General features: G+C 44.1%; 1 protein-coding gene across 2 annotated transcripts in view; it reads right to left on the bottom strand.

The window, feature by feature from the left end:
- ATL1 (atlastin GTPase 1) overlaps positions 1-25,680 on the bottom strand; it is a 167,209-nt gene that overhangs the window by 51,339 nt on the left and 90,190 nt on the right. For both annotated transcript variants that reach the window (XM_077466774.1, XM_077466773.1), the window contains 3 exons: positions 22,825-22,917; positions 17,478-17,616; positions 6,402-6,529 (listed from right to left, as the gene is read on the bottom strand). In XM_077466774.1, coding sequence (XP_077322900.1) covers positions 6,402-6,529; positions 17,478-17,616; positions 22,825-22,917 — 360 coding nt within the window. The remainder of the gene's footprint in view (positions 1-6,401; positions 6,530-17,477; positions 17,617-22,824; positions 22,918-25,680) is intronic.

Below are 25,680 nucleotides of genomic sequence, written 5' to 3'. Positions count from 1 at the left end.
GTGGGGGGTCAGCCTGTCAGTGCTCAGACCATTTGCCGCACGCCGCATCAAATTGGTCTGCATGGCTGTCATCCCAGAAGGAAGCCTCTTCTAAAGATGATGCACAAGAAAGCCTGCAAACAGTTTGCTAAAGACCAGCAGACTAATGACATGGATTACTGGAACCATGTCCAGTGGTCTGATGAGACCAAGATAAACGTATTTGTTTCAGATGGTGACAAGTGTGTGTGGGGGCAACCAGATGAGGAGGACAAAGACAATTGTGTCTTGCCTACAGTCAAGCATGGTGGTGGGAGTGTCATGGTCTGGGTCTGCATGAGTGCTGCCGGCACTGGGGAGCTACAGATCATTGAGAGAACCATGAATGCCAACATGTACTGTGACATACTGAAGCAGAGCATGATACCATCCCTCCGGAGTCTGGGCCACAGGGCAGTGTTCCAACATGATAACCACCCCAAATACACCTCCAAGACGACCACTGCCTTGCTAAAGAAGCTGAGGGTAAAGGTGATGGACTGGCCAAGCATGTCTCCAGACCTAAACCCTATTGATCATCTGTGAGGCATCATCAAATGGAAGGTGGAGGAGCGCAAGATCTCTAACATCCACCAGCTCTGTGATGTCATCATGGAGGAGGGGAAGAAGATTCCAGTGGTGACCTGTGAAGCTCTGGTTTCCTCCATGCCCAAGAGGGTTAAGGCAGTGCTGGAAAATAATGGTGGCCACACAAAATATTGACACTCTGGGCGCAATTTGGACATTTTCACTTAGGGGTGTTTAGACATTGATGGCTGTGTGTTGAGTTATTTTGAGGGGACAGCAAATATACAAGCTGTAACCTCACTACTTTACATTGAAAAGAGAATAAAATGTTTACAGAAATGTGAGGGGTGTTCTCACTTTTGTGAGGTACTGTATATATATATATATATATATATATATATATATATATATATATATATATATAGTAACCTGGGGTAGCTCTGTAATAACCGACAGCCAGTTTATTGAAAAAAACGGTTCATTTATTTTAATCAAAACGAAACAAAAACGACAGCTTACTTCAGCCATAGTACATAACAGTCCAAAATCCTGGTATTGGTAATTTAAGCAGGCTCACCGCTACATACCGGGGTTAGGCTTCTCCAGAGCCAGGGTGCGGGGTAGGTCAGCCAGAGGGGGTCAAGCAGCCTGTGTCTCCATAGGTCAAAGAGCTTACACTGGCTGCACAGCGCTCTCTCTCTCTCTCTCTCTCTCTCTCTCTCTCTCGCCTCCCTTCCCTGGGACTTAACCCCTTAACCCCTTCAGTGCCAAAGTTCTAGTGATCAGGGTTTGAAGACTCTGCAACTGTCCTCCTTAAAGGGACCACGACTCAAGTATTGGGGGAATGTACCTGCCATCCAGGACACATTCCCAGTGTCCTGTACATACCCCCCCTCCCCGACTCAACGCAGAGGTGTCCGAGGCAATGTGGGACACCCTACAGTGTACCCTAGAAAGGGCATCAGTGTTCTGGTGTTGCTTTCCTGGTGTGTGTGCAACTACATACTTGAACTCTTGCAATGTCAAAAACCACCTGGTAACTCTGGCATTCGTGTGTTTATTCTGTCTCATCCAGGTCAACGGGGCATGGTCTGACACCAGGCAAAACTTCCTACCGAGGAGAAAATAGCATAGTGAATCCAGGGCTCACTTAATGGCCAGGCACTCCCGCTCCACCGCAGCATAATTTCTCTCGGCAGCTGTCAATTTTCTATAGCTGGGGTGTTCCTCCACATTGACCTCTTTGGACAGAACAGCTCCCAAGCCTTCACTGGAGGCATCTGTTTGAACAACAAATTCTCTTGAGAAGTCAGGAGCGACCAGTACTGGGTACTGACACAAGGCTCTTTTAAGCTCCTGAAAGCCCTTTTCAGCTTTGCAGGTGCAGCAATAGTGGCAAAGTTGGGGACAAACCTTCGGTAGTACCCCACAATGCCCAAAACCTTCATGACTGGACGGGGCCAGGCCTGGATAGCCTCCACTTTGTTCATCTGTGGCATCACCAACCCTCTACCTACAATGTACCCCAAGTACTTGGTCTCTTCCATAGCAATGGCACACTTTTCAGGGTTCACAGTGAACTTTCTTTCTTCAGAGAGTCTAAGACTGCCTGCACTCGGGAAAGATGGGATTCCCAGTCAGTACTAAAGATGACAATATCATCTAAATACACGGCAGTGTATTTCTGATGTGGGCGTAAGGTTTTGTCCATAGCTCTCTAGAAAGTAGCTGGAGTGGAATGCAGGCCATACGTCATTATTTTGTACTGGAAATGGCCATCTGGGGTAGAAAAGGCAGTCTTTTCTCAGTTCTTCCTTAATTAGTTCTTCCTTAGTTAAGGGTATTTGCCAGTAGCCTTTGGTCAAGTCTAAGGTGGTAATGTATTGGGCTGGTCCCAACCTCTCTATCAGTTCATCTACTCTTGGCATTGGGTATGCATCGAACTTCGATACCTCACTGAGTTTTCTGAAATCATTACAAAATCGCAGAGTCCCGTTGGGGTTTGGTACCAACACAATCGGGCTCAACCACTCGCTCTGAGATTCCTCAATTATATCAAGTTCGAGCATTTTCCAGACTTCCTCTGACGCTGCTTTCCTTTGTGCCTCGGGTATGTGATAGGGTTTCACTTGGACCTTCACATTGGGTTCCGTGACAATATCATGTTCAATAACCCTGGTGAGACCTGGAGGTCCTGAAAACTTCTCTCTATTCCTCTGTAAGAACTCCTTTACCTGCTGTGTTTGTTGCTTGGATAGGGAGGTGGAAACTGGGGCAGACTTCTCCCCCACCAGGGTCTTAGAACTAACCTTAGCCAGAGCAACTTCCTGTTCATGGTCCTTCCAAGGCTACAGGAGATTTACGTGGTATGGCTGATAGGGCTTCCTCTTCTCAGGTTGGAGTATCTTATAGTTAACCTCCCCAAACTTTTCTACGACCTCAAAGGGCCCCTGCTCCCTGGGCAGGAACTTACTTTCTACTGTAGGTATAAGTATAGAGACCCGATCCCCAAACTGGAACTGTCTAAGTTTGGCAGACCGGTTGTACACCTTTCTTTGTGCCTCCTGCACTTTTTGCATGTGCTCCTTGACAAGAGGCATCACCTTAGCAATCCTCTCTCTCATCTGAGTTATATGTTCTACAACTGTCTTATGAGGAGAGGACTCACTTTCCCATGTTTCCTTCACCAAGTCAAGCAGTCCCTGTGGTCTTTGCCTGTACACCAACTCGAACAGGGAAAAACTTGTTCACACCTGAGGCACTTCCCTAATAGCAAACATTAGTGCCGAGAGTAGACAGTCCCAGTCTTTACCATCTTGTTGCATAACCCTTTTAAGCATTGACTTGAGAGTTTTATTGAATCGCTCTACCAGTCCATCTGTCTGTGGATGATAAACAGATGTGCACAGCCGTTTGATTTGGAACAACTTGCACAGATCTGCCATCACCCGAGACATGAATGGGGTGCCCTGGTCTGTCAAGATCTTCTTTGGGAATCCTGTCCTAGAGAATATATTAAACAATTCCCTGGCAATTGCTTTTGACGTAGCCTGTTCTGGTGGCATAATTGAGTACCACAAGGATGTATTGGTGGCCTCGAGCTGATTTCACCAAAGGGCCCACCAAATCCATCGCAATGCGCTCAAACGGTACTTCGATAATGGGCAACGGCACTGATGGGTTCCTCAAGTGGGGCATCGGTGTGGTCAGCTGGCAGGTGGGACATGAACTGCAATAACATCTCACCTCTGCTGTCACTCCTGGCCAGTAGAACCGGTCCATTATTCATGCCTCTGTCTTGTCAGCCCCCAGGTGACCCCCTAATGCGTCATTGTGGGCCAGGTCGAGCACTATATGTCTGAAGGGCTGGGGAACCAGTAACTGGTTGACCACATCTCCCCTAACCTCGGTAACCCGATATAGCAGCTCACCAATGAACACAAAACGAGGAAACCTTTTTTCGGCCTCAGATACTTGTGAAACCCAATTAATTATGGTCAGGGCTCAAGTCCAGCGGGAACGCATGGGAACGGAGTTCCTGTACTTTTCCCACAACAGGAACTCAGTTCCCGTTATCAGCCGTGTCCTGCAAGACTTTGAAGTATGAGAGCTGTGTGGCAGGTGTTACACCAGCAGCCGCCGACACAGCTCGCAATAGTAAGTGCCGCACACCTGCCCATTCAGGCATTGCCAGTAGGGGGCCCCATGACAGCTTCCTCTTCGATCTACCTGTCAAATCACAGCTAGCTGACAGGTAGATCAGGTCCCTGCTGAGACTGTATTTAGTCAGACCTCTCGTGATGCGCTCCTCCCCGCCGGCCCCTCCTGATTTTCTGTCTCCTCACCCCCCCCTCCCCCAGTCTCCTGCATACTTGCTCTGTGTGTCCCGCTGAATCCCCCCCTCCTCTATCTTCAGGGTCATATGATGAGAGAATCCAGAGGAGGAGCACAGCTATTCTGCTCACAGGACATGCAGGGAGAGAGGTGAGCTGAGGGAGGAACATCAGTTTGGGGTGGTAAGCTGAGAACAATACCCGGAAAAATTTTATGCCAGGAGGGAAGTTTATGTGGAAATATGTGAAGGGTTGGAATATCAGTGAGTGTGTGTTGGAGCCCCTGCAGAGTTTGCAGCCCCCCCCCCCCCCCCCAAGCTAACATACATCTCCTAAGCAGGAACATCACTATCTCCCCAAGCATTCTGTCCAGATAATGTGCAGTTCATTTATAACCTTTCCGTTTATCCAAACTCTGTTCAATGAAAAGTGTAAACTCACCACATAAACACTCTATATACAAAATAACATTCCCCAATAAAGATCAGAACATGATGTTCACATTTGCATGGAAGCACAATTGAATGAATGCTGATTTTTCAGAGAATTACCATATTTATGTTTATTGAGGATTGTTTTTTTTTTTTTTTATGTACTAACAGTTAAAGTGGAAGTAAACCCTTCTATCGTTTTCAGTCAAGGAAGCTGCCATCTTGGCCTCTAATAATTCTTCAACTGCCATAATGCTGCACATGTGATCAGTTATGACACCAGCCATTGGATGGTTTGAAAGTTTGGTTGAGAGCACAACTAATGTGAAAGTTAGCATTTCCAGCATGCCGGTAATGTAACTGTTTTTTGAAACTGGGTTTACTCCCGATTTAAGCTTCATACACAAAATACGAAAATTGGATGAAAAATACCACTTTTGAAGTGTTCGTGCATATGAGCGTATCATTTATTTTTATTTTTTATTTGGTGGGGGAGTGGATCTTGGGTGGGAGTTCCCACACTTTTTTCCCCAGGACTTGAATCCTGATTATGGTAACCTGTTGCCCGCATTCTCCACCAAATTTAACCTGGGGTAGCTCTGTAATAACCGCCAGCCAGTTTATTGAAAGCAAACAGTTCATTTATTTCATTCAAAATGAAACAAAAACGACAGATTACTTCAGCCATAGTAAATAACAGTCCAAAATCCTGGTATTGGTAATTTAAGCAGGCTCACCGCTAGTTTTTCTTTGGTCCCATACCGGGGTTAGGCTTCTCCAGAGCAAGGATGTCAGGTAGGTCAGCCAGAGGGGGGTCAGCAGCCTGTCTCTCCGAAGGTCAAAGAGATCACACTGGCTGCACAGCTTGTGGGGGACTCTCTCTCTCTCTCTCTCTCTCTCTCTTACTTCCTTGACACAGGTGCATATTTCCTTCTGCTGCCTTTCAAGCCTCCCTCCCCTGGGACTTAACCCCTTCAGTACCAAAGTCCTAGTGATCAGGGTTTGAAGACTCTGCAACTGTGCCCCTTAAAGGGACCACAACTCAAATACTGGGGAAATGTACCTGCCATCCAGGACACATTCCCAGTGTCCTGTACACCCAGGATATATGGGCATTTTAACTAGGAGTCAGACATGAAGCTATATGAAGGGTGATAGAAATCTTATATATTAAAGTAGAACTAAAAGCTGAGACTTTTTTTTTTTCCATGGATATGATCATTTTAAATATAATGCACAATAATGGTAAAAGTTTACTTTAACCCCTTGCCGAACCGACTCACGCCGATATACGTCGGCAGAGGGGCATGTATAGGCATATTAACGTACCTGTACGTTGCCCTTTAAGATGAGACATTGTGCGTGTGCACGCGTGAGCGAGCCCGCTGCGACCTCCGTGAGTGTGATCGCGGGTCCCGCAGACTCAATTTCTGCGGGGATACCCGCGATCATCTCACGGAGAGGAAGAACGGGGAAATGCTGATGTAAGCAAGCATCTCCCCATTCTTCCTAGTGACAAGGACACTGATCGCAGCTCCCTGTATTTGAAAAGGGCTGAAGCCATTTGTAATTTTCACACTTTATCCATTACCTTGAAATACTCCACCAGGCCACGACATGTTATTTTATTCCCATTGATTTCCTTAACATCCAAGTTCTCCGGGCTCAGGAGCCAAGGTATAAAGACTTTTAGGTTCCTTATAAACTCTTCATCGATTTCTGTAAGGAAGAAGAGAGATATTGGGGACAGAATACATGGGACTAGCCGTCCTTATTTGAGAGATATTGGGGACAGAATACATGGGACTAGCCGTCCTTATTTTGGATCTTTGTGCCTAGTTTTTAGTAAAAACATAAAAAAAAAAAAAAAAAAAAAGTTCATAAATCTATCCCTATTTTGTAGATGCTATTTACTTTTGTTTTTACTATTTATTTTGTAGACGATACCAGTCAATATACGCTTATTGCTTTTTTTTTAACTAAAAATATGTAGAAGAATACATATTGGCCTAAACCAGTGATTCTCAACCAGGGTTCCTCCAGAGGTTTCTAGGGGTTCCTTCAGCATTGGCCAATTTCTGCCTCTCGGATAAGTTCCCACCGACACCATTGATCTTTAGGGCTGCAACTAACGATTATTTTCATAATCGATTAGTTGGCCGATTATTGTTTCGATTAATCGGTTAACCTTAAAAAAAAAGTGTGGTGTATAATTTAGTCAAGTTTTAATCTTAAATTTTTTATCTAATCCACTCTGAGAATAACAGACAGAAGAGATATACTGTATATACTATTAGAGGAGATATACTGTATATACTAATAGAGGGTGAATCTGGTAAATATCATCAGACTCAGAGATCAATTATTTTTTTTTTTTTATTAAAAACAAAGTCTTCCTTCCAAAAAATAAATAAATTTCATTTTAAGAACGTTCGTTCTATTTTCTAATCATTAGTCGGGGTCAAATCGACGTTCATTTTCAACCACAGTGACGGGAAAATTTGGAAATAGAAAACTGCTTGGTGAAAGGAATTTTCAGACAGTGTAAGTGGTTTTCATTCAGAAATGACTAATTATTTATTTTAAAAACAGAATGTTAAAAACAAGTGAAAAATTCAAACATTCTTTAATTTCAGCGAATGTACAAAGATTTTTTGTCGGAATATTCTCCTCTGAAAATTGATCCGTGTGGCCAGCATAAGGCTCGGTACACACCTCTGCAGTTTGCTTATGAGCTGTTTTTTTCTGTTCGTTTTGATTTTTGCACACGTGATTTTGCTGCAATTTGCGTTATTGCATTTTATTTTGGGCAATTTATTGTTAGGCAGAATAAAAAACACAAATTGCTGCAAAAACGCATTACATGCTTCTCTGCAGCTTCTCTATTGAAGTATATTGAACCAAAAAAGCACCGTTTTGCGTGAACGTGTCCCATAGGAAATCATGTAGATGAACTGTAGTGTGTTTCTGCAAAAAACATATAGATGTGAACCAGGTCTGAGCCCTTGTACACACGGTCGGAGAATCTGTCGGAATGAGTCTTATCGGACCGTGTTGTCGGATAATCCGACTGTGTGTGGTATGCATCGGACTGATTCCGTCCGAATCTCCGTCCAACCCAATTTTCCAACATGTTGGAAATATTTCCCGACCAACTGGTGCCGGACGGACCTAATCCGATCATTTGTAGAGAATTTTCATCGGACCAAGTGCCACGCATGCTCAGATCAAATTCCTACATCAAAGCTATTGGCTACTAGCCTGAACGTAGTCCCATCGTAATGAAATTACGTCATCACGTTCTGAAAGATCGGATTTTTCGCCAACTTGGCCCGACCGTGTGTATGCAACAGTTTCGGACACAATCCGTTGGACTAAATCCGACGGGCAAAATCCGACGGATTTGGTTGGCAAAATCTCCGACCGTGTGTACAGGGGCTTAGACGTTTAGTAACATAATGGGGTTAAAAAAAATAAATAAAAAATCAGGCCTTTTATAGTACAAAAAAAAAGCAGATAATCACTACTGTAAGGGGTTCATTTTTTTTTTACTGTAGAACTGTGAAAGTAATATTTACAGTAGCGATTATTTGCTCTTTTTGTACTATAAAGGGCTAATTATTATTATTTTTTTTAACCCCATTATGTTAATGGCCAATTAATCGATTATGAAAATAGTAATCGATTCATTTCATAATCGAATAGTTGTCGATTAATCGATTAGTTGTTTCAGCCCTATTGATCTTTTCAGCTCTCTGTAAGGCGGTAATTCTTCCCAATGACCACAAGTGTAAGGACCATTCTTCCCACTGACCATCACACTAATGTATCATGAGTTGTAGATTTCTCATTTTTAGGAGGGGTTCCCTCGAGACCGGAGAACTATTCCAAGAGTTCCTCCTTGTTGAAAAAGTTGAGAAAGGCTGGCCTAAACTGATGAATAAATTTGTATTTTTTTTTATTTTTTTGGGATATGTATTATAGCAGACAGTAAAAAAATATTGTTATTTTTTTTACAAAATTGTCGCTCTTTTTTTTGTTTATAGCGCAAAAAAATAAAAAACGGCAGAGGTGATCAAATACCACCAAAAGAAAGCTCTATTTGTGGGAAAAAAACATCAATTTTGCTTGAGTACAACCAACATCACATGACCGTGCAATTGTCAGTTAAAGCGACCCGGAGACGTATGGAAAAAAAAATGGCCTGGTCAGGAAGAGGGTAAATCCTTCCGGGGCTGAAGTGGTTAATTACACGTCCCCCGCAGCAGCTGGGAGGAGAGAAAAGAAGGGAAGACAGCAGCATTGCAGGGCCAACATGGGGGGGGGGGAGCCTGGGCTGTAAGGAGAATCAGCACTGCATGTAGTGGTTAGGGTGTGCCCAGGCACACCAGGCACACCCCCTGTGCACACCTGTGGCGGGGACCAAGGAGGGTTAAAGTGGTGTTGCCACCAAAAAATAAAAAAATGTTTAAAATTCTTAAAAAAAAAAAATTACTCACTTCTAAATACCTGTTGCTAGGGGATCCCTCGTAGTCTGCCTTCTTCCTTGCCCGGGCTGGTGACATCACTTCCCCTTGTGCCACACAGTCACCTGGGACCTGTCACGTGTCCCAGGTGACTGCACGGCGTATCACGGCGCACTGCGCCGCTCGCGCATGCGCAGTGGGTGCCCGGCTGTGAAGCCACAGCCGGGTGCCCACAGTACGAATGACGGCGCCACGAGCGGAGCGGGGAACGAAGGGGGGCTTCGTTCCCCAGCATCGCTGGACCCTTTTTTTTTTTTTTTTTTTTTTAAGGGGCATCCCACTTTAAGTAGCTGTTTAATGAAGAAGTGAGTGCTGTTGGTACTTGTTTCCACAAAGGGAAAAAAAATATCAATCCATCTTTTCTGGTCAACTTCTGATCCAAAAGGGCCATAGAGGGGTCTTCCATAAGAAGCCTAAAGACACATACACTAGTAGAATTTTGTCCAAAATTATTTCATTTTAGGAACGTTTGATTGATTTTTTTTAATCGATAGAGGAGTCGAAAATTAAATTTCTTTGAGAAATTTGAGAAAAATCAAAGGAACAGGATGGAATATTTTTCTCGACTGAATGTTCTAACAGTTTGTTCCGAAAATGTCCATTGGTTCAAAAGTCAAATTTTAAAAGCAATGACATTCGTCGGGTCATTGAATGTACTAAGAATTTTTTACATGAACATCCAATTGAAGATCTAGTATGCTTGACTCTCTCTTAAGGCCGGTACACACGATCAGACTTTTTGACAACAAACATGCAAATTAGCTGTTTTGGAGCAACATCCGACCGTGTGTACGCTCCATCGGACAAACTTTTTTGGTTTTCATCGGACTTTTGTTGGCTGTGCGAACGGACAAACTTTCTGGCAAGAAAAGTCCGATAGAGCAAAGTCCAATCGTGTGTACAGAAAACCATAGGACTTTTGTACAAAGTACAAACAGGCCATGCTCAGAACCGATGCAAAAGATCAGACAACAATACAGAAGTTGACCAAAGGTGGCAGTAAAGAGCAGAAAAACCACATGATTTCGTGTAAGTTGGCTGAAAAAGTCCTGCTGTGTGTATGCAATACAAGTTCTCGGCCAACGCCCTTTGTACAAAAATCCAAGGGAAAGTTTGTACAAAGTCCGATCGTGTGTATGAGGTTTGATAGGCACATTAAAGTGGTTGTAAACCCTTACAACCAACTTTGACCTACAGGTAAGCCTAGATTAAGGCTTACCTGTAGGTCCAAGAAATATCTCCTAAACCTATACGGTTTAGGAGATATTTACCCGAAGACAGCCACCGGCATCTACGGTGCATGCGGGGCAGGCCGCAGATTGCGGCGATATGGCGCGAGTGTTGTTATCGCGGCTCCGGCGAATCACAGCGCCGGAGCAGCGAGACCCAGAAGTCGCTCCAGGATACATGGCAGCGGCGAAGAGGAAGATGGAGAACCACTTCAGGGGCTTTGTTCTCAGGTAAGTTATTCATAATGAGCTAGTATGCTATGCATACTAGCTCATTATGCCTTTGCCTTACAGGGTGTGCTTTTTTTTTTTTTGCCTTTACTTCCTCTTTAACCGCTTCAATACCGGGCACTTTCACCCCCTTCCTGCCCAGGCCAATTTTAAGCTTTCAGCGCCGTCTCTCTTTGAATGACAATTGCGCAGCCATGCAACACTGTACTCAAATTACATTTTTATTTTCACACAAATAGAGTTTTCTTTTGGTGGTAATTTATCACTGCTGGGTTTTTTATTTTTTGCTAAAAAAAAAAAGTAAAAAACCTGAAAATTAAAATAAAAATAAAAAAAAACATTCTTAGTTTCTGTCAGTAAATTTGGTAAATAAGTAATTTTACCCCTACACTGATGGGCACTGATAGTTGGCACTTATGGGCAATTATAGGCGGCACGGTGGGTAATGAAAAAGCACTGTCTGGCATCACTGATGGGCATTGATTGGTGTCTCTAATGGGCACTGCTGGGGCTGCACTGATAATCAGGGCACTGATTACCTGTACAGGTCTCCCCTGAGAGCATGTGCCGCTGATCGGCTCTCCTCACACTCTATCAGTGTAAGGCGAGGAAAGCCAATAAACCGCACTTCTGTGCTTGCATGTTACCTGCTGTGATTGGACACAGTTGATCACATGGGTAAAGAGCCGTGTCATCATCTCTCTACCGAGATGAGGTTGCGCAGTAGGCACACAGTGTGACCGCGGTTGCCACACTGCGTGCCCCCGTGGGCGCGCAAGAATGGTGACACTGGGACAACGTCATATGATGTCATCCCAGAAAGAGAGGGGATCCCGCCCGCCTTCACTTTACTGTACGGTGGGTGGGAGGTGGTTAAGGCCCATAGTTCTGATCCCCCCCAAAAAATAGACATTTTCCAGTGAGTAGCTCCTTCCTGCTTACTTCTTATCCAGAATAGGAAGATATTGCGCTAATCAAAATGTGCAAAACAGCAGCTACATACGAACATAACCAAATTAATAAAAAGAAATACACAATAAATGTAGCGCTATAAAAGTGTAATAAACATACGTGATAAGTATGTGAAAAAAATATAATAAAATCCAAAAATGAAAAATAAAATATAAACAAATCATTAAAGTCCTCTCCTCACGTGAAATTCCCTACGCGTTTCGTCCCATAGGACTTCAACAGGGGCATCCAGATGGAGACGCTGGAACTTTGTGGAGGATATAGAACATCTTTCCTCTGATCGGAAGACAGATAGTAATCCTAGCGGCTGCTGGACCCGTGTGGATCTGTCTATTTCTTGATGCCCATATGACCTCATGGTTCCGGTAAGAGTACCCATCCTGTTTCTTTGTGCTTAGAATTCACTGCTTTTGAGACGTCCTCAAGATCACTTTGCTGTCTTCATGTTGTGTGAAATACTATATTTCACGTCCGGAGTGGACTTTAATGGTTTGTTTATATTTTATTTTTCATTTTTGGATTTTATTATTTATTGTTTACTACACTTTTATAGCGCTACATTTATTGTGTATTACTTCTTATCCAGGAATTCCATTGAATCATTCTCTGATAAAAACCCCATTCTGCTACGAGAAGCTGATAAGACAGAGCAATAAGCTGAATTTGGTTCCACATCAAATCATGGGCGTCCGCAGACGTTTTTCGGGGGGGGGGGGGGGGGGTATACTTTTAGGGTCACCCATGCGCTGCCATTTTTCGACAATGTCATTATCACATTATCATCGTCAGAGACTGCAGACGTAGTACAGTCCCTAGGATAAGTAATGGATAATGGCAAACAGACCCTCTTACCAGACCCAGCCAAACTACAGCAGTGATCCCTCCGGTCAGTAGTGTAGCATGTCTGTACTAGGGTTGCCACCTGTCCAGGATTCACCCGGACAGTTTGGGTTTTGAATCATGTGTCCAGGTTTCAGTCCACACATTTGGCTGTTCAATGACCAGGTCATTTCTTGCTATTCGGCACTGCGTCGCTGTAACTGACAATTTTACGCGGTCGTGCGACGTTGTACCCAAACAACATTTACGTCCTTTTTTTCCCCACCACAAATAGAGCTTTCTTTCGGTGATATTTGATCACCTCTGCAGTTTTTGAACTATAAACAAAAAAAGAGCATCAATTTTGAAAAAAAAACCCCACAATATTTTGTACTTTTTGCTATAATAAATACCCCCCCCCCTTTTTTTTTTTTTAAAAAGCATTTTTTTTCTCTGTTTAGACCGATATGTATTCTACATTTTTGGTTAAATAAAAAAAAAAATCACAATAAGCATATATTGATTGGTTTGGGGTATAAGGGATAGATTTATAGCATTTTTATTATTATTATTATTTTTTTTTTACTAGTAATGATCTGCAATTTTTACCGGGACTGCGAAATGGCAGACACATTGAACAGTTTTGACACATTTTTTGGGACCATTGGCATTTATGCAGCGATCAGTGCTATAAAAATGCACTGATTACTGTAAAAATGTCACTGGCAGGGAAGGGGTTAAACACTAGGGGGGGGCGATCAAGGGGTTAACTGTGTTCCCTCGGTGTGTTTCTAACTGTAGGGGGAGGGGACTGACCTAGAGGAAATGACAGATCGTGGTTCCTAGCTATTAGGAACACACGATCTGTCACTCCTCGCAGAACAGGGATTTGTGTATTTACACCACACACCTCCCTGTTCTGTATCTCGTGCCTGCGATCGCTCGTGGACGGCGGTCATCGCGACTGTCGGCCAAGAGCATCGGCACCCCGCAGCACAGCAAATTGTCAGTTACAGCGACGCAGTGCCGAATAGCAAGAAATGGCCTAGTCATTGAACAGCCAAATCTGCCTGCTATCCCGATCCCGCGAGCAGACATATAGCTACGATGATTCGAGAAGCATCGCATCGACCTGCCGCAGTATAATGACGGCGGCTGGTCGGCAAGTGGTTAAAGCGGTAGTAAACACTGCATGGTCACTTGTAACTACAGGTAAGCTTATAATAAAACTTACCTGTAGGTACAATGAATACCTAAATGTGCGTTTGGGAGATATTTTCTACTTCTGCAGCCAGTGACATCACCGGTGCATGCACACAGCGCTCTGAGCAGAAGGCATACCGAGTATGCCATCAATCCATAGCTCTGTGCCACGACCACGATTCCCATACGCATGCGCGGGAGTGACGTTATTGCGGCTTGGTCATTCGAACGGCTGGTTCCTGTGAACTTGAAAGGAAGATGAAAGCCTTGTCAGTGGTGACGGGGTGCTGCTGGGGGGCTTCGTTTTTAGGCCAGCGTTTCATAATGTGCTGGTATGCGCTTGCCGACCAGCCCACTGCAGTTGTACTACGGCAACATGGCTCGGCTGCACGTATTGCCATTATGTTACGTCGGTAACATAGACGGCCACTAGGGGGCGCATGCGTGCCCCCCCTGCTCACTCCCCGAGCCGATGCGAGTGCCTGGCGGTCTCGATCAGCCGCGATTTCTCTAGGCACACAGAGAACCCGGAACCCGGAACACACAGTTTCGGGTTCTCTGAGGGGAGGACTGAGAGATTGTCTGTTCATACACATCTATTCATTTCCCTGCACAGTCCCATCCCCCCTTCGGTTAGAACACAAACTAGGACACACATTAACCCCTTCACTGACCCCTTCACGGCCAGTGACATTTTTACAGTAATCAGTTCATTTTTAAATCGCACTGATCGCTGTATTCATGCCAATGGTCCCAGAAATGTGTCACAATTGTCCGTGTCTGCCATAATGTCGTAATCATTAAAAATCGCTGATCGCCACCATTACTAGTAAAAAAATAAAAAAAATTATTAATAAAAATGCCATAAAACTATACCCTATTTTGTAAACGCTATAACTTTTGCGCAAACCAATCAATCGCTTCTTGTGATTTTTTTTTACCAAAAATATGTAGAAGAATACATATCGGCCTAAACTGAGGGAAAAAAATGTTTTTTTTATATATTTTTGGGGGATATTTATTATAACAAAAATTAAAAAAAAATTAGTTTTTTTCAAAATTGTCGCTCTTTTTTTTGTTTATAGCGCAAAAAATTTAAAACACAGAGGAGATCAAATACCACCAAAAGAAAGCTCTATTTGTGGGGGGGGGGGGGGGGAAGGACGTCAATTTGGTTTGGGAGCCACGTTGCACGACCACGCAGTTGTCAGTTAAAGCGGCGCAGTGCTGAATCGCAAAACGTGCTCTGGTCTTTGGCCAGCCAAATGGTCCAGGGCTGAAACGGCTATACGGTGCATACTAGCACATTATTTCATTACCCTGCAAGGAGGAGTTCCTTTTTTTTTTTTTTTGGGCAGACAACGACTTTAACCACTTAAGGACCGGGCCTCTTTTTCAGATTTGGTGTTTACATGTTTAAAACAGTTTTTTTTTGCTAGAAAATTACTTAGAACCCCCAAACATTTTATATAGTTTTTTTTTTTCTAACACCCTAGAGAATAAAATGGTGGTCACTGCAATACTTTTTTTCACACCGTATTTGTGCAGCGGTCTTACAAGCACACTTTTTTTGGAAAAAATTCACTTTTTTGAATAAAAAAAATAAGACAACAGTAAAATAATATACTGTAATAATAAAAAGTAAAATTAGCCCAATTTTTTTTTTTATATTGTGAAAGATAATGTTACGCCGAGTAAATTGATACCCAACACGTCACGCTTCAAAATTGCGGCCGCTCGTGGAATGGCGTCAAACTTTTAGCCTCAAAAAATCTCCATAAGCGACATTTAAAAAATTCTACAGGTTGCATTTTTTTTGCGCTACAGAGGAGGCTAGAATTATTGCTCTCACTCTACCGATCGCGGTGATACCTCGCATGTGTGGTTCGACCGCCGTTTTCATATGCGGGCGCTACTCACGTATGCGCTCGCTTCTGCGCGCGAGCTCGTCGTGACGGGATGTTCTTAAAAACTTTTTTTTTTCTTATTTATTTTAATTGATTTTATTTATTTTTACACTGTTTTAAAAAATAAATAAATAATTTATCACTTTTATTCCTATTACAAAGAATGTAAACATCCCTTGTAATAGAAAAAAGCATGACAGGTCCTCTTAAATATGAGATCTGGGGGTCAAAAAGTCCTCAGATCTCATATTTGGACTTAAATGCAATAAAAAAAAAAAGTCATTTGAAATAATGACATTTAAAAAATATACCTTTAAAGTGATTGTAAACCCTTACAAACCACTTTGACCTACAGGTAAGCCTAGATTAAGGCTTACCTGTAGGTCCAAGCAATATCTCCTAAACCTATATGGTTTAGGAGATATTTGCCCGAAAACGGGTACCGCTGTCTACAGCGCATGCGCCGTAGACAGCGGCGTGCAGGCGCACTGAGCGCGGCATTTCCAAAAATGGAGAAGCCGCGCGTGTCGACTCCCGTGCGCATGCGCGGGAGTGACGTCATTGCTGCTTCGCCGAATGACAGCTGCGGAGCTGCGAGACGCCACCAGCAAGATGGATGCGGCGGACTACAGGGGACAGCGGCGACTTCGCTGGCTCCTGTGTCAGGTAAGTGACACATAATGGGCTACTATGTGATGCGATGCGATGCATAGTAGTCCATTATGCTTTGCCTTTGCAAGGAATGAAAGAGGAAGTAACACCCATCAGGGTTTACTTCCTCTTTAAGCCCTTGTACACACGGTCGGACATTCTGACAACCAAATCCGTTGGATTTTGTCCGACGGATTTTGTCCGAAACTGTTGCATACACACGGTCGGACAAAGTTGTCGGAAAATCCGATTGTACATAACGTGATGCCGTTATTTCGTTACGACGGGACTACGTTCAGGCTAGTAGCCAATAGCTTTGGTCTAGGAATTTGATCTGAGCATGCGTGGCACTTTGTCCGTCGGAGTAGGCTACACATGATCGGAGTATGTCCGATCGGAGCATTTTGTCGGAAAATTTTACGGACAAGTTGGAAAACTTGGTCCGTCGGATACTCCAACGGAAACAGTCTGATGGAGACCACACACAGTCGGATAACTCGACAATAGGTCCGATAGGACACATTTCGTCGGAATCTCCGACCGTATGTACAAGGGCTTAGAGGTATGGTCAGAAGTGACGTTTTGAGAGCGAAATTGCATGGTCCATGCAAGCCCCACCATCCAAGTGGACATACGGTAGCACTTAGTAACAGGGCCCCTCGTGGGATCGCCACGCTTCGCTCGCCGCGCTTCGGGCACGGGCTCGCTTTGCTCGGCTATTTTTTATTCTAACTCTATGTCCACTTGGATGGTGGGGCTTGACCCTGGACTCAGTGCGCAGCCGCCGTTCATCTTCGGAGACTTGCGGCGTCTCCTTGTTCTCCGTACTGCACAAGCGCAGTACAGGGCGGACGCTATCCAACGGGGGATAGTATTCGACACAACACCGGCAGCTATAGCCGCTAGCGGTAATCCTTGTGTTCTGCCGGCAGGGAAGGCTCCACGGGAGGCATTCCCCCATCAACACTCACTGTGTTGATGGGGGAATCGAGCGTTTTTCTTTCCTTCCATCTGTGGTTGCAGGAAAGAAAATCGCATCATCTAGGGACTTGCCTTAGACCCTTTGTTGGCATGGGGTAGCATCCATTGAAAAGCAGATGGAAGCCATTGTGCGGATATTATAACTCACCTCTAAGTTTGCCATCAAAATTGGGGTTGGTGGCTACGGTGAGGCCGGGATGTGGCAGGAGGAAGCAGGAGATGTTGGTAAAACAGGAGTGGATGTGTTTCCTGACATTCTGCAATTCTTCATGCTGATTCTCGGACACCTGACACAGCAGATCAATACACACGTTTAGTTCAGCGGCAAAGAAAATGCACACTTGAAAGGAAAGAAAAAAAAAAAAAGTTCTGCAATTTAAAGTAGATGTAAGCCCAGGCTGAATAACATTTTGTTTGCTCAAGCTCCGTGTACCATAAACAAATGCCATTTTCATTTTTTCACCTTTTTGTCCCCCTTTTTGCTGCCTCTTAGCTCTGTTGATCCTTTGCAGTCTCTTTGCAGCTACTTCCTGTCTACAGCTAATTCAGCATTGGTGGCAAGGCATTTCTCAGAACATGTTTTTCTTGTGACAACAGTGGAGCTATACCAGGAAGGACCATCTTTGCAGGATCACCAATTACTATGTTAATTAAAGTTGCGGATCAACCCCTTGCTGACCAGCCACTGTAATTTTACTGAGGCAGGTCGGCGCGATCCCACGAGCCGTCATAGCTATACGTCGGCTCGCGGGATAGCAGGTACACGCCGCTGCACAGCGGGGGTGCCGATGCTCGTGGCCTACTGTCGCGATGAGCGCCGGGCCACAAGCGATCGCGGGCACAAGAGGCAGAACAGGGACATGTGTGGTGTCAACACACAAATCCCTGTTCTGCGAGGAGTGACAGATCGTGTGTTCCTAATGGCTAGGAACCACGATCTGTCATTTCCTCTAGGTCAGTCCCCTCCCCCTACAGTTTGAAACACACACAGGGAACACAGTTAACCCCTCGATCACCACCTAGTGTTAACCCCTTCCCCGGCAGTGACATTTTTACACTAATCAGTGCATTTTTATAGCACTGATCACTGTATAAAATGCCAATGGTCCCACAAATGTGTCAAAAGTGTCCGCCATAATGTTGCAGTCTCGATAAAAATCGCATATCGCTGCCATTACTAGTAAAAAAGATAAAAAAATAATAATAATAAAAATGCTATAAATCTAAAACCTATTTTGTAGATGCTATACATTTTGTGCAAACCGATCAATATACCATTATTGCGATTTTTTTATTTTTTACATTTTTTTTTACCAAAAATATGTAGAAGCATACATATCGGCCTAAACTGAGGAAAAGATTAGCTTTTTTTAAAAAAAAAAGGGGATATTTATTATAGCGAGACGTACAAAATATTGCATTTTCAAAAAAGGCGTTCAAATACCACCAAAAGAAAGCTCTATTTGCGGGGAAAAAAAAAGGACGTTAATTTTGATTGGGTACAGCATTGCAATTGTCAGTTAACCACTTTCAGCCCCGGACCATTTTGCCGGCCAATGACCAGACCACTTTTTTTGCGATTTGGCACTGCGCCGCTTTAACTGACAATTGCGTGGTCGTGCGACGTGGCTCCCAAACAAAATTGACGTACTTTCTTTTCCCCACAAGTAGAGCTTTCTTTTGGTGGTATTTGATCACCCCTGCATTTTTTATTTTTTTGCGCTATAAACAAAAAAAGAGCGACAATTTTGAAAAAAACGCATTATTTTTTACTTTTTGCTATAATAAATATCCCCCCAAAAAATATAAAAAAATCATTTTTTCCCTCAGTTTAGGTCGATACGTATTCTTCTACATATTTTTGGCTAAAAAAGAAAATCGCAATAAGCGATTATCGCAAAATTTATAGCGTTTACAAAATAGTGTTCATTCATTCTCTGCAGCTTCCCTTTCTCTGCCTCAAAAGTCTGTTTAGACCCATGATATTTCACCATCCCCCCACAATGGAGGTCCTAAAAAATATGTAAATAATACGCAGTGGCGGAACTACTAAGTTTGCAAAGATCGCACTTGTGACTGGGCTCTGGCATTCCGCCACTGTCAGGGGGACCCCAAGATGGCAGGGAGGTGGCCCACTGCAGGACCGTAATAAAGGGTCCCACGATGGGAGTAAAGGGCCCTAGAATCAGTGGAAAGGGGCCGGAATGGCCCTTCAAGGTTTCTTGCACCGAGGCCCAGAAGGTTCTAGTTATGCCTCTGAGGAACCCCCATAAGTCTCTTCTGCACAAACCACAGGTCAGGGGGCTACCAACATTCACTGAGCCTTAATTATAATTAGAGGGTAGCCATCAGCAATTTTAGTTCCTTGAGAAAATAAAAAAAACAATGAATGGCGCCCTGTGAAATCAGTGAACAAGCATAATTAAAGCTGCCCCTTTAAAAGTCACCAAAATCTGTGGAAAAAAAAATATATATAAAAATATATTAATGGATGACGTGCTAGTGATGTTCAGTGAATCAGAAAAATACAAATACAAATATTTAAAATATAACAAGCTTAAAGTGACATTAAGGCTCGGTTCACACAGGGGCGGCACGACTTGCAGCGCCGCGACCTGCACACGATCAGCGGCGACTTGCAAAACGACTTCTGTATAGAAGTCAATGCAAGTCGCCTGAAGTAGTACAGGAACCTTTTTTCTAAGTCGGAGCGACTTGAGTCACTCCTATTAGAAGGGTTCCATAGTACAGAACGGAGCGCGACTTGTCAGGCGGTGAAGTCACCTGGGCAAGTGGCCCCTGTGTGAACCGAGCCTAAATGTTTTTTTTTTTTTTTTTTAAATAACAAACATGTCATACTTACCTCCACTGTGCAGCTTGTTTTGCACAGAGTTGCCCCAAACCTGTTCTTCTGGGGTCCCTCGGCGGCTCTCTGTTCCTCCCCGCATCAGATAACTCCCCCAGGAGAGTTCTCCCAGGGGGGGGTTACCTTGCAGGCACGCTCCTGAGCCCAGCATTCGGCGTCCACAGATGCCGAATGCAGGACTCAGCCCCCCAACCATACCCCCCCTCCCGTGGGCGCGTCATTGGATTTGATTGACAGCAGCGGGAGCCAATGGCTGCACTGCTATCAATCTATCCAATCAACAGCCACGAACCGCCTAGCAGAGAGACAGCACGTCCACGTGGGACAAGTTCAAGGGTTCAAGAAAGTAAGACTGGGGGGCTGGGGGCCGGTCACTGACAGGTGTTTTTTCAACTTAATGCATTAAGGTGAAAAAACAGGAACCTTTACAACCCCTTTAAGGCTGCATTCACGCCCGAGCGTTTCAAAGTCGTGTGTTTTTAACCGCGTTTTTTTGCAGCGATTTTGTACAGGTCACCAATGTAAAAAGCAGAAAAACGCCTGTAATCTGTCCCAAAGAAGAAGAATGTTCTTTTTTGACCTTAGGGCGTTTTTCAGGCGTTTTGCTTCAGGTGACAAAATGTTCATATGAACAGGTGCCATTGAACTGAATGGGATTTTACTTGTTGGCTTGTTTTTTCAGGCTTTTTTTAGGCTTATGAGCTGAAAACACTTAGGTGTGAATGCAGCCTCAGGCATTTTTAAAATGGCATGTTTTTACCATGATTTTGCAGCGATTTTACACTATTTTGTACAGGTCACCAAAGTAAAAAGCAGAAAAACTCCTGCATTCTGCCCCAAAGAAGCTTGTGTTCTTTTTTGAGCTTAAAGTGGTGTTGCCACCATAAAAAAATAAAAAAATTGCTTAAAATTCATAAAAAAATAATTGAAAAAAAAAAAATGTTTTACTCACCTCTAAATGCCTGTTGCTAGGGGGTCCCTTGTAGTCTGCCTCCTTCATTGCCTGGGCTGGTGACATCACTTCCCTTTGGTGCCGCATAATCACCTGGGACCTTTCACGTGTCCCAGATGACTGTGCGGCGTATCACGCGCGCGCATGCGCAGTGGGTGCGCCAGCTGTGGCTTCACAGTAAGAATGTCGACACCACGAGCGGAGCGGGGAACGAGGGGGGGGGGCTTCGTTCCCCCACATCCCTGGACCCTGGGTAGGGTTGCCACCTGTTCGGGATTCACCCAGACAGTTCGGGTTTGGAATCATGTGTCCAGGTTTCAAGCTACTTGAAACCCGGACACATTATTCAGAATGGACTATGGCCTCCAAGCAGGGTTGCTGACTGCAGTTGTCTAAGTTGAGAGTGTCTGTTACAATTTTTTCACACTGCCCAAAGCCAGCACTAACAATCCCCCCCTACACACACACACACGGAGAGAGGGCTCAATCTCCTCTTCTTCCTCCTGCCCCTACCCCTCTGTGTCTGCCCATACTCCAATCCCTGGCGCTGTGCCTCAGAAAGGGAAAGTGGGGGGCTGGAAATTTGAAGTCCAGCAGCCTTAGATACATCTGAATGAGAGGTGCCAAGGCGTGAGTGAGCTCGCCATCCATCCCTGTCTGTGACTAAAGTCTCCCCCTTCTCTCTCCTGCCTCTGAGTGAGTACACTAAGGTAAATCAGAGTTCTCAGAGCACCCCTTATATCAGAGTTCCCCTTTACACCAGAGTCCACAGTGTTCCCCCTTACATCAGAGTCCTCACTGTGCATAAGACTTCTCAGTGTTCCCCCTTAAATCAGGATTCCCAGAGCATCCCTTATGTTGGAGCCCCCCGAATTCTCCCTTACATCAGAGTCTGCAGAGTCCCTTCTTGCAGTGTAAGGGAACTTAAAAAATTCAGATGTAAAAGGGGAACTCTTGTGATTAACTTCATATGATTAGAAATGTTATTTACCATAATTGCAAAATATAGAGTTTATACTATAAAAAAAAATTAGCTGTGTGCCGCTAAAGTGTTCAGGTTTGACTTGAAGAAAAGGTGGCAACCCTAACCCTGGGACAGGTAAGTGCCCAATTATTAAAAGCCAGCAGCTGCAGTATTTGTAGCTGCTGACTTTTACATTTTTTTTTTAGGGGGCACCCCACTTTAAGGCATTTTTTCAGGCGTTTTGCTTCAGGTGAGAAAACGCTCAGATGTAAACAGGTGCTATTGAAATTAATGGGATTTTGCTTGTTGGGCGTTTTTTGGGTGTTTTTCAGGCATTTTTCAGGCATCTCTTGAGCACTCGTGGTGAAGAACTAGAAATCTATTTCTGAGCATCACATTTTGCTGTTGGGATTCATCGCATATGGACTTTGCTATATTATGAATATTTGTATTTTTCTGGTTCACTGAACATCGCTAGCGCCTCATCCTTTCATTTTAGTTCCATGACATGGAGTGAATGAGCGGAGTCAATGGAATCCAGTGCAACCATTGCAATCAAGTTCTTCCTGCACTGCATTTGTTTCTTTTTTTCCTGGAATCTTATTTCTAGAAATGTCAGAATTCTAAGGACAGTGCTATAAATGGCATCCGTTATCTTGCTTCTTTATGTTTGCACAGGCTCTCAATGGGACACAAAAAATGTATCAACAAACCTTCAGGCGTTTTTCTAGAAACTTTACTCCACCGTCAGAACCATAAGGAAATTCGTATGGAAAACTCCAATCCCGTACAAGAAAGATCAAAGACTGTAAAAAAAAAAAAAATATTGTTAAAGGAAACCTCTACCAAGAGATATAAGGGGGCTGCCATTCCTAAACATGTCAGTTGCCCGATTGTATTAATGACAAATTTGCAGAGTTTGTTGTCCTTTGAAACTGCTCTGTGCAAAATTGCTCATTATCAGGCGACTTTTTTTATTCAGATCAAACATTCTTCATGGTGAACCATAAACATTCTGCATGATGGCCACTAGATGTTGCAGATGATCAGAGGCAATATATCTTATTTTCTATGATCCTCAACTCCATCTAGTGGCCATAATGTGGTATTTTTCAGAATTTATGAAATTACCATTTGCACAAAACAGTTCATGCAGTTTCAGTGGATGAACTGTTCTGCAGATTATTATTTTTTTTTTTAGAAATGCAACCCTTTGTGTCACCAAACCAAGCATGCAGAATAGAAAATCTGAAGTCACAACATTTTCTCTGCAAACCTATACCAGCTCAATTCAGAAAATCAAAATCACACACTTCTAATTTTTTTTTTTAACTACTTCCCACCAAAGACAATTCTGGCTATTCTCTCCTGCACGTAAAAAGTCATCTTTTTTTTTGCTAGAAAATGAATCCGAACCCCAAGCATTATATATATTTTGAAGCAGAGGCCCTAGAGAATAAAATGGGTGGCGTGCACAATTGCGGGGGGGGGGGCAGCGAACTTAGCGGGAATACGCCTAGCTCCAGTGGCTCTCCAATCTAGGAGATACAGCTGGGCTGAATTGGACTAATCAAGAGTACCATGTGACGCCTGTATTTAACAGGCTGATCACAAGTGCTCTCTCCTGCCTGCAGCTGATCACAGGTATTGGGACAGAGAGATTATCTGGTAAGCTACATGGACATATATACATATGCTGTGGCTGTTAGAGGCATGTGTGACACTAGGATGGAGTCATTAACCACTTCAATACCGGCACTTATACACCTTTCTGCCCAGACCAATTTTGAGCTTTCAGCGCTGTCGCACTTTGAATGACAATTGCGCGGTCATGCTACATTGTACCCAAACTACATTTTTAGCATTTTGTTCCCACAAATAGAGCTTTCTTTTGGTGGTATTTGATTGCCTCTGGGATTTTTATTTTCTGCTAAACAAATAAAAAAAGACCGAAAATCTTGAAAAAAAAAACATATTTTTTTTTGTTTCAGTTACAAAACTTTGTAAATAAGTTTTCTCCTTCACTGATGGGGCTGCAGTGACTGGCACTGATGAGGTGGCACCAATGAAGTGGCACTGATAGGTGGCATGGATAGGTGGCATGGATTGGCATGGATGGGCGGCATGGATAGGCGGCAGAAATGGGCACGGATAGGCGGCATGGATAGGCGGCACGGATAGGCGGCATGGATAGGCGGCACGGATAGGCAGTATTGTAGGATAGGATGCCAATCAGTGCCAAACAATAGGATGCCAATCAGTGCCAAACAATAATGCATGCCAATTAGTGATGCCCATTATGGGCACTGATTGGCATCCATTATGGGCACTGACTGGCATCCCTGGTGGTCTAGGGGGGCATACCTGGTGCTGGGCATCCCTGGTGGACTGCTGGCATCCCTGGTGGTCCAGTGTGGGCATCCTCAGGGGGCTGTGCTGATAATCGATCAGCACAGACCCCCTTCCTGTCAGAGGAGCAGCCGATCGGCTCTCCTCTATTCACGTCTGACAGACGCGAGTGAGGGAAAGTAGATTACCGGGCTCTTCCTATTTACACTGTGATCAGCCTTGATTGGACACGGCTGATCACGTGGTAAAGAGTCTCCGTCGGAGACTCTTTACCGAGTCTGACACCCCGCAACAACGATCGCCGCGATGCGTGCCCCCGGGGGCGCGCAGAGGCTTAATATCTTGATCACGTCATATGACGTCCGGTCAGGATATTAAAACCATTTTGCCACCGTCATTTTGCTATATGGTCGGGCGGTTAGTGGTTAATTTGCCTGTCTATATTTTATGCCCCCAGATTTTGGGTACAGGACACTTTTTCAGTGTGGTGATAATTGAGCCCTGCCCCTGTAGAGGGATTTCTCAAGCCTGGTCCCTATGAGAGGATTCACACCTGTGATCTAATATATTTTGCATCAGTGGTGAGGGTAGGTCTTTTCAGCGCAGTTTATATGTAATTACAGATTTTCTTGATACTACCCCAATGTTGACGGGGATGCCTGGGGAGGTACTTATATGATACATGTTTGTATGTGTGTTTCCACCTAGCCAGTTTGGACACCCAATTGGAGCGTGGCGGGCCCGTGTGGTGGTGCCCTCTGTGACACCATATGGTGGCTGGGATTCCGGATTGATTGACAGGAACACGAGATCCATGGGGTTGGGGGGTGTAAATTTTCTCCCCATTAACCTCCCTGTCCTGGTTACATATTTGGATTTCTCCTCATCCCTTGGGCCCTCTGACCTCGGTGGAGCTGGGGTAGACCAACCTTCTTGTTGGATGTTATATGAAGTTCACCAACTACACCAGAGGTCTCAAACTGGCGGCCCTCCAGCTGTTGCAAAACTACAAGTCCCATCATGCTTTTGCCTGTAGGAGTCATGCTTGTAACTGTCAGCCTTGCAATGCATCATGGGACTTGTAGTTTAGCAACAGCTGGAGGGCTGCCAGTTTGAGACCCCTGATCTACACATATGGTTAGTAATGTGTATAGATTTATATGCTTTTGTTGCTATGTGAAATATGATTGCGTCAGTGTATTATATTGAAATGTACACAT

This window comes from Lithobates pipiens, unplaced genomic scaffold (genome assembly GCF_037356315.1).
Source record: "Lithobates pipiens isolate NorthernLeopardFrog02 unplaced genomic scaffold, aLitPip1_a1.2 Scaffold_37, whole genome shotgun sequence".
In the NCBI taxonomy this organism is placed as follows: domain Eukaryota; kingdom Metazoa; phylum Chordata; class Amphibia; order Anura; family Ranidae; genus Lithobates; species Lithobates pipiens.
Note: the sequence above shows the minus strand (reverse complement) of the source record. Positions and strands in the feature narration are given on the sequence as shown.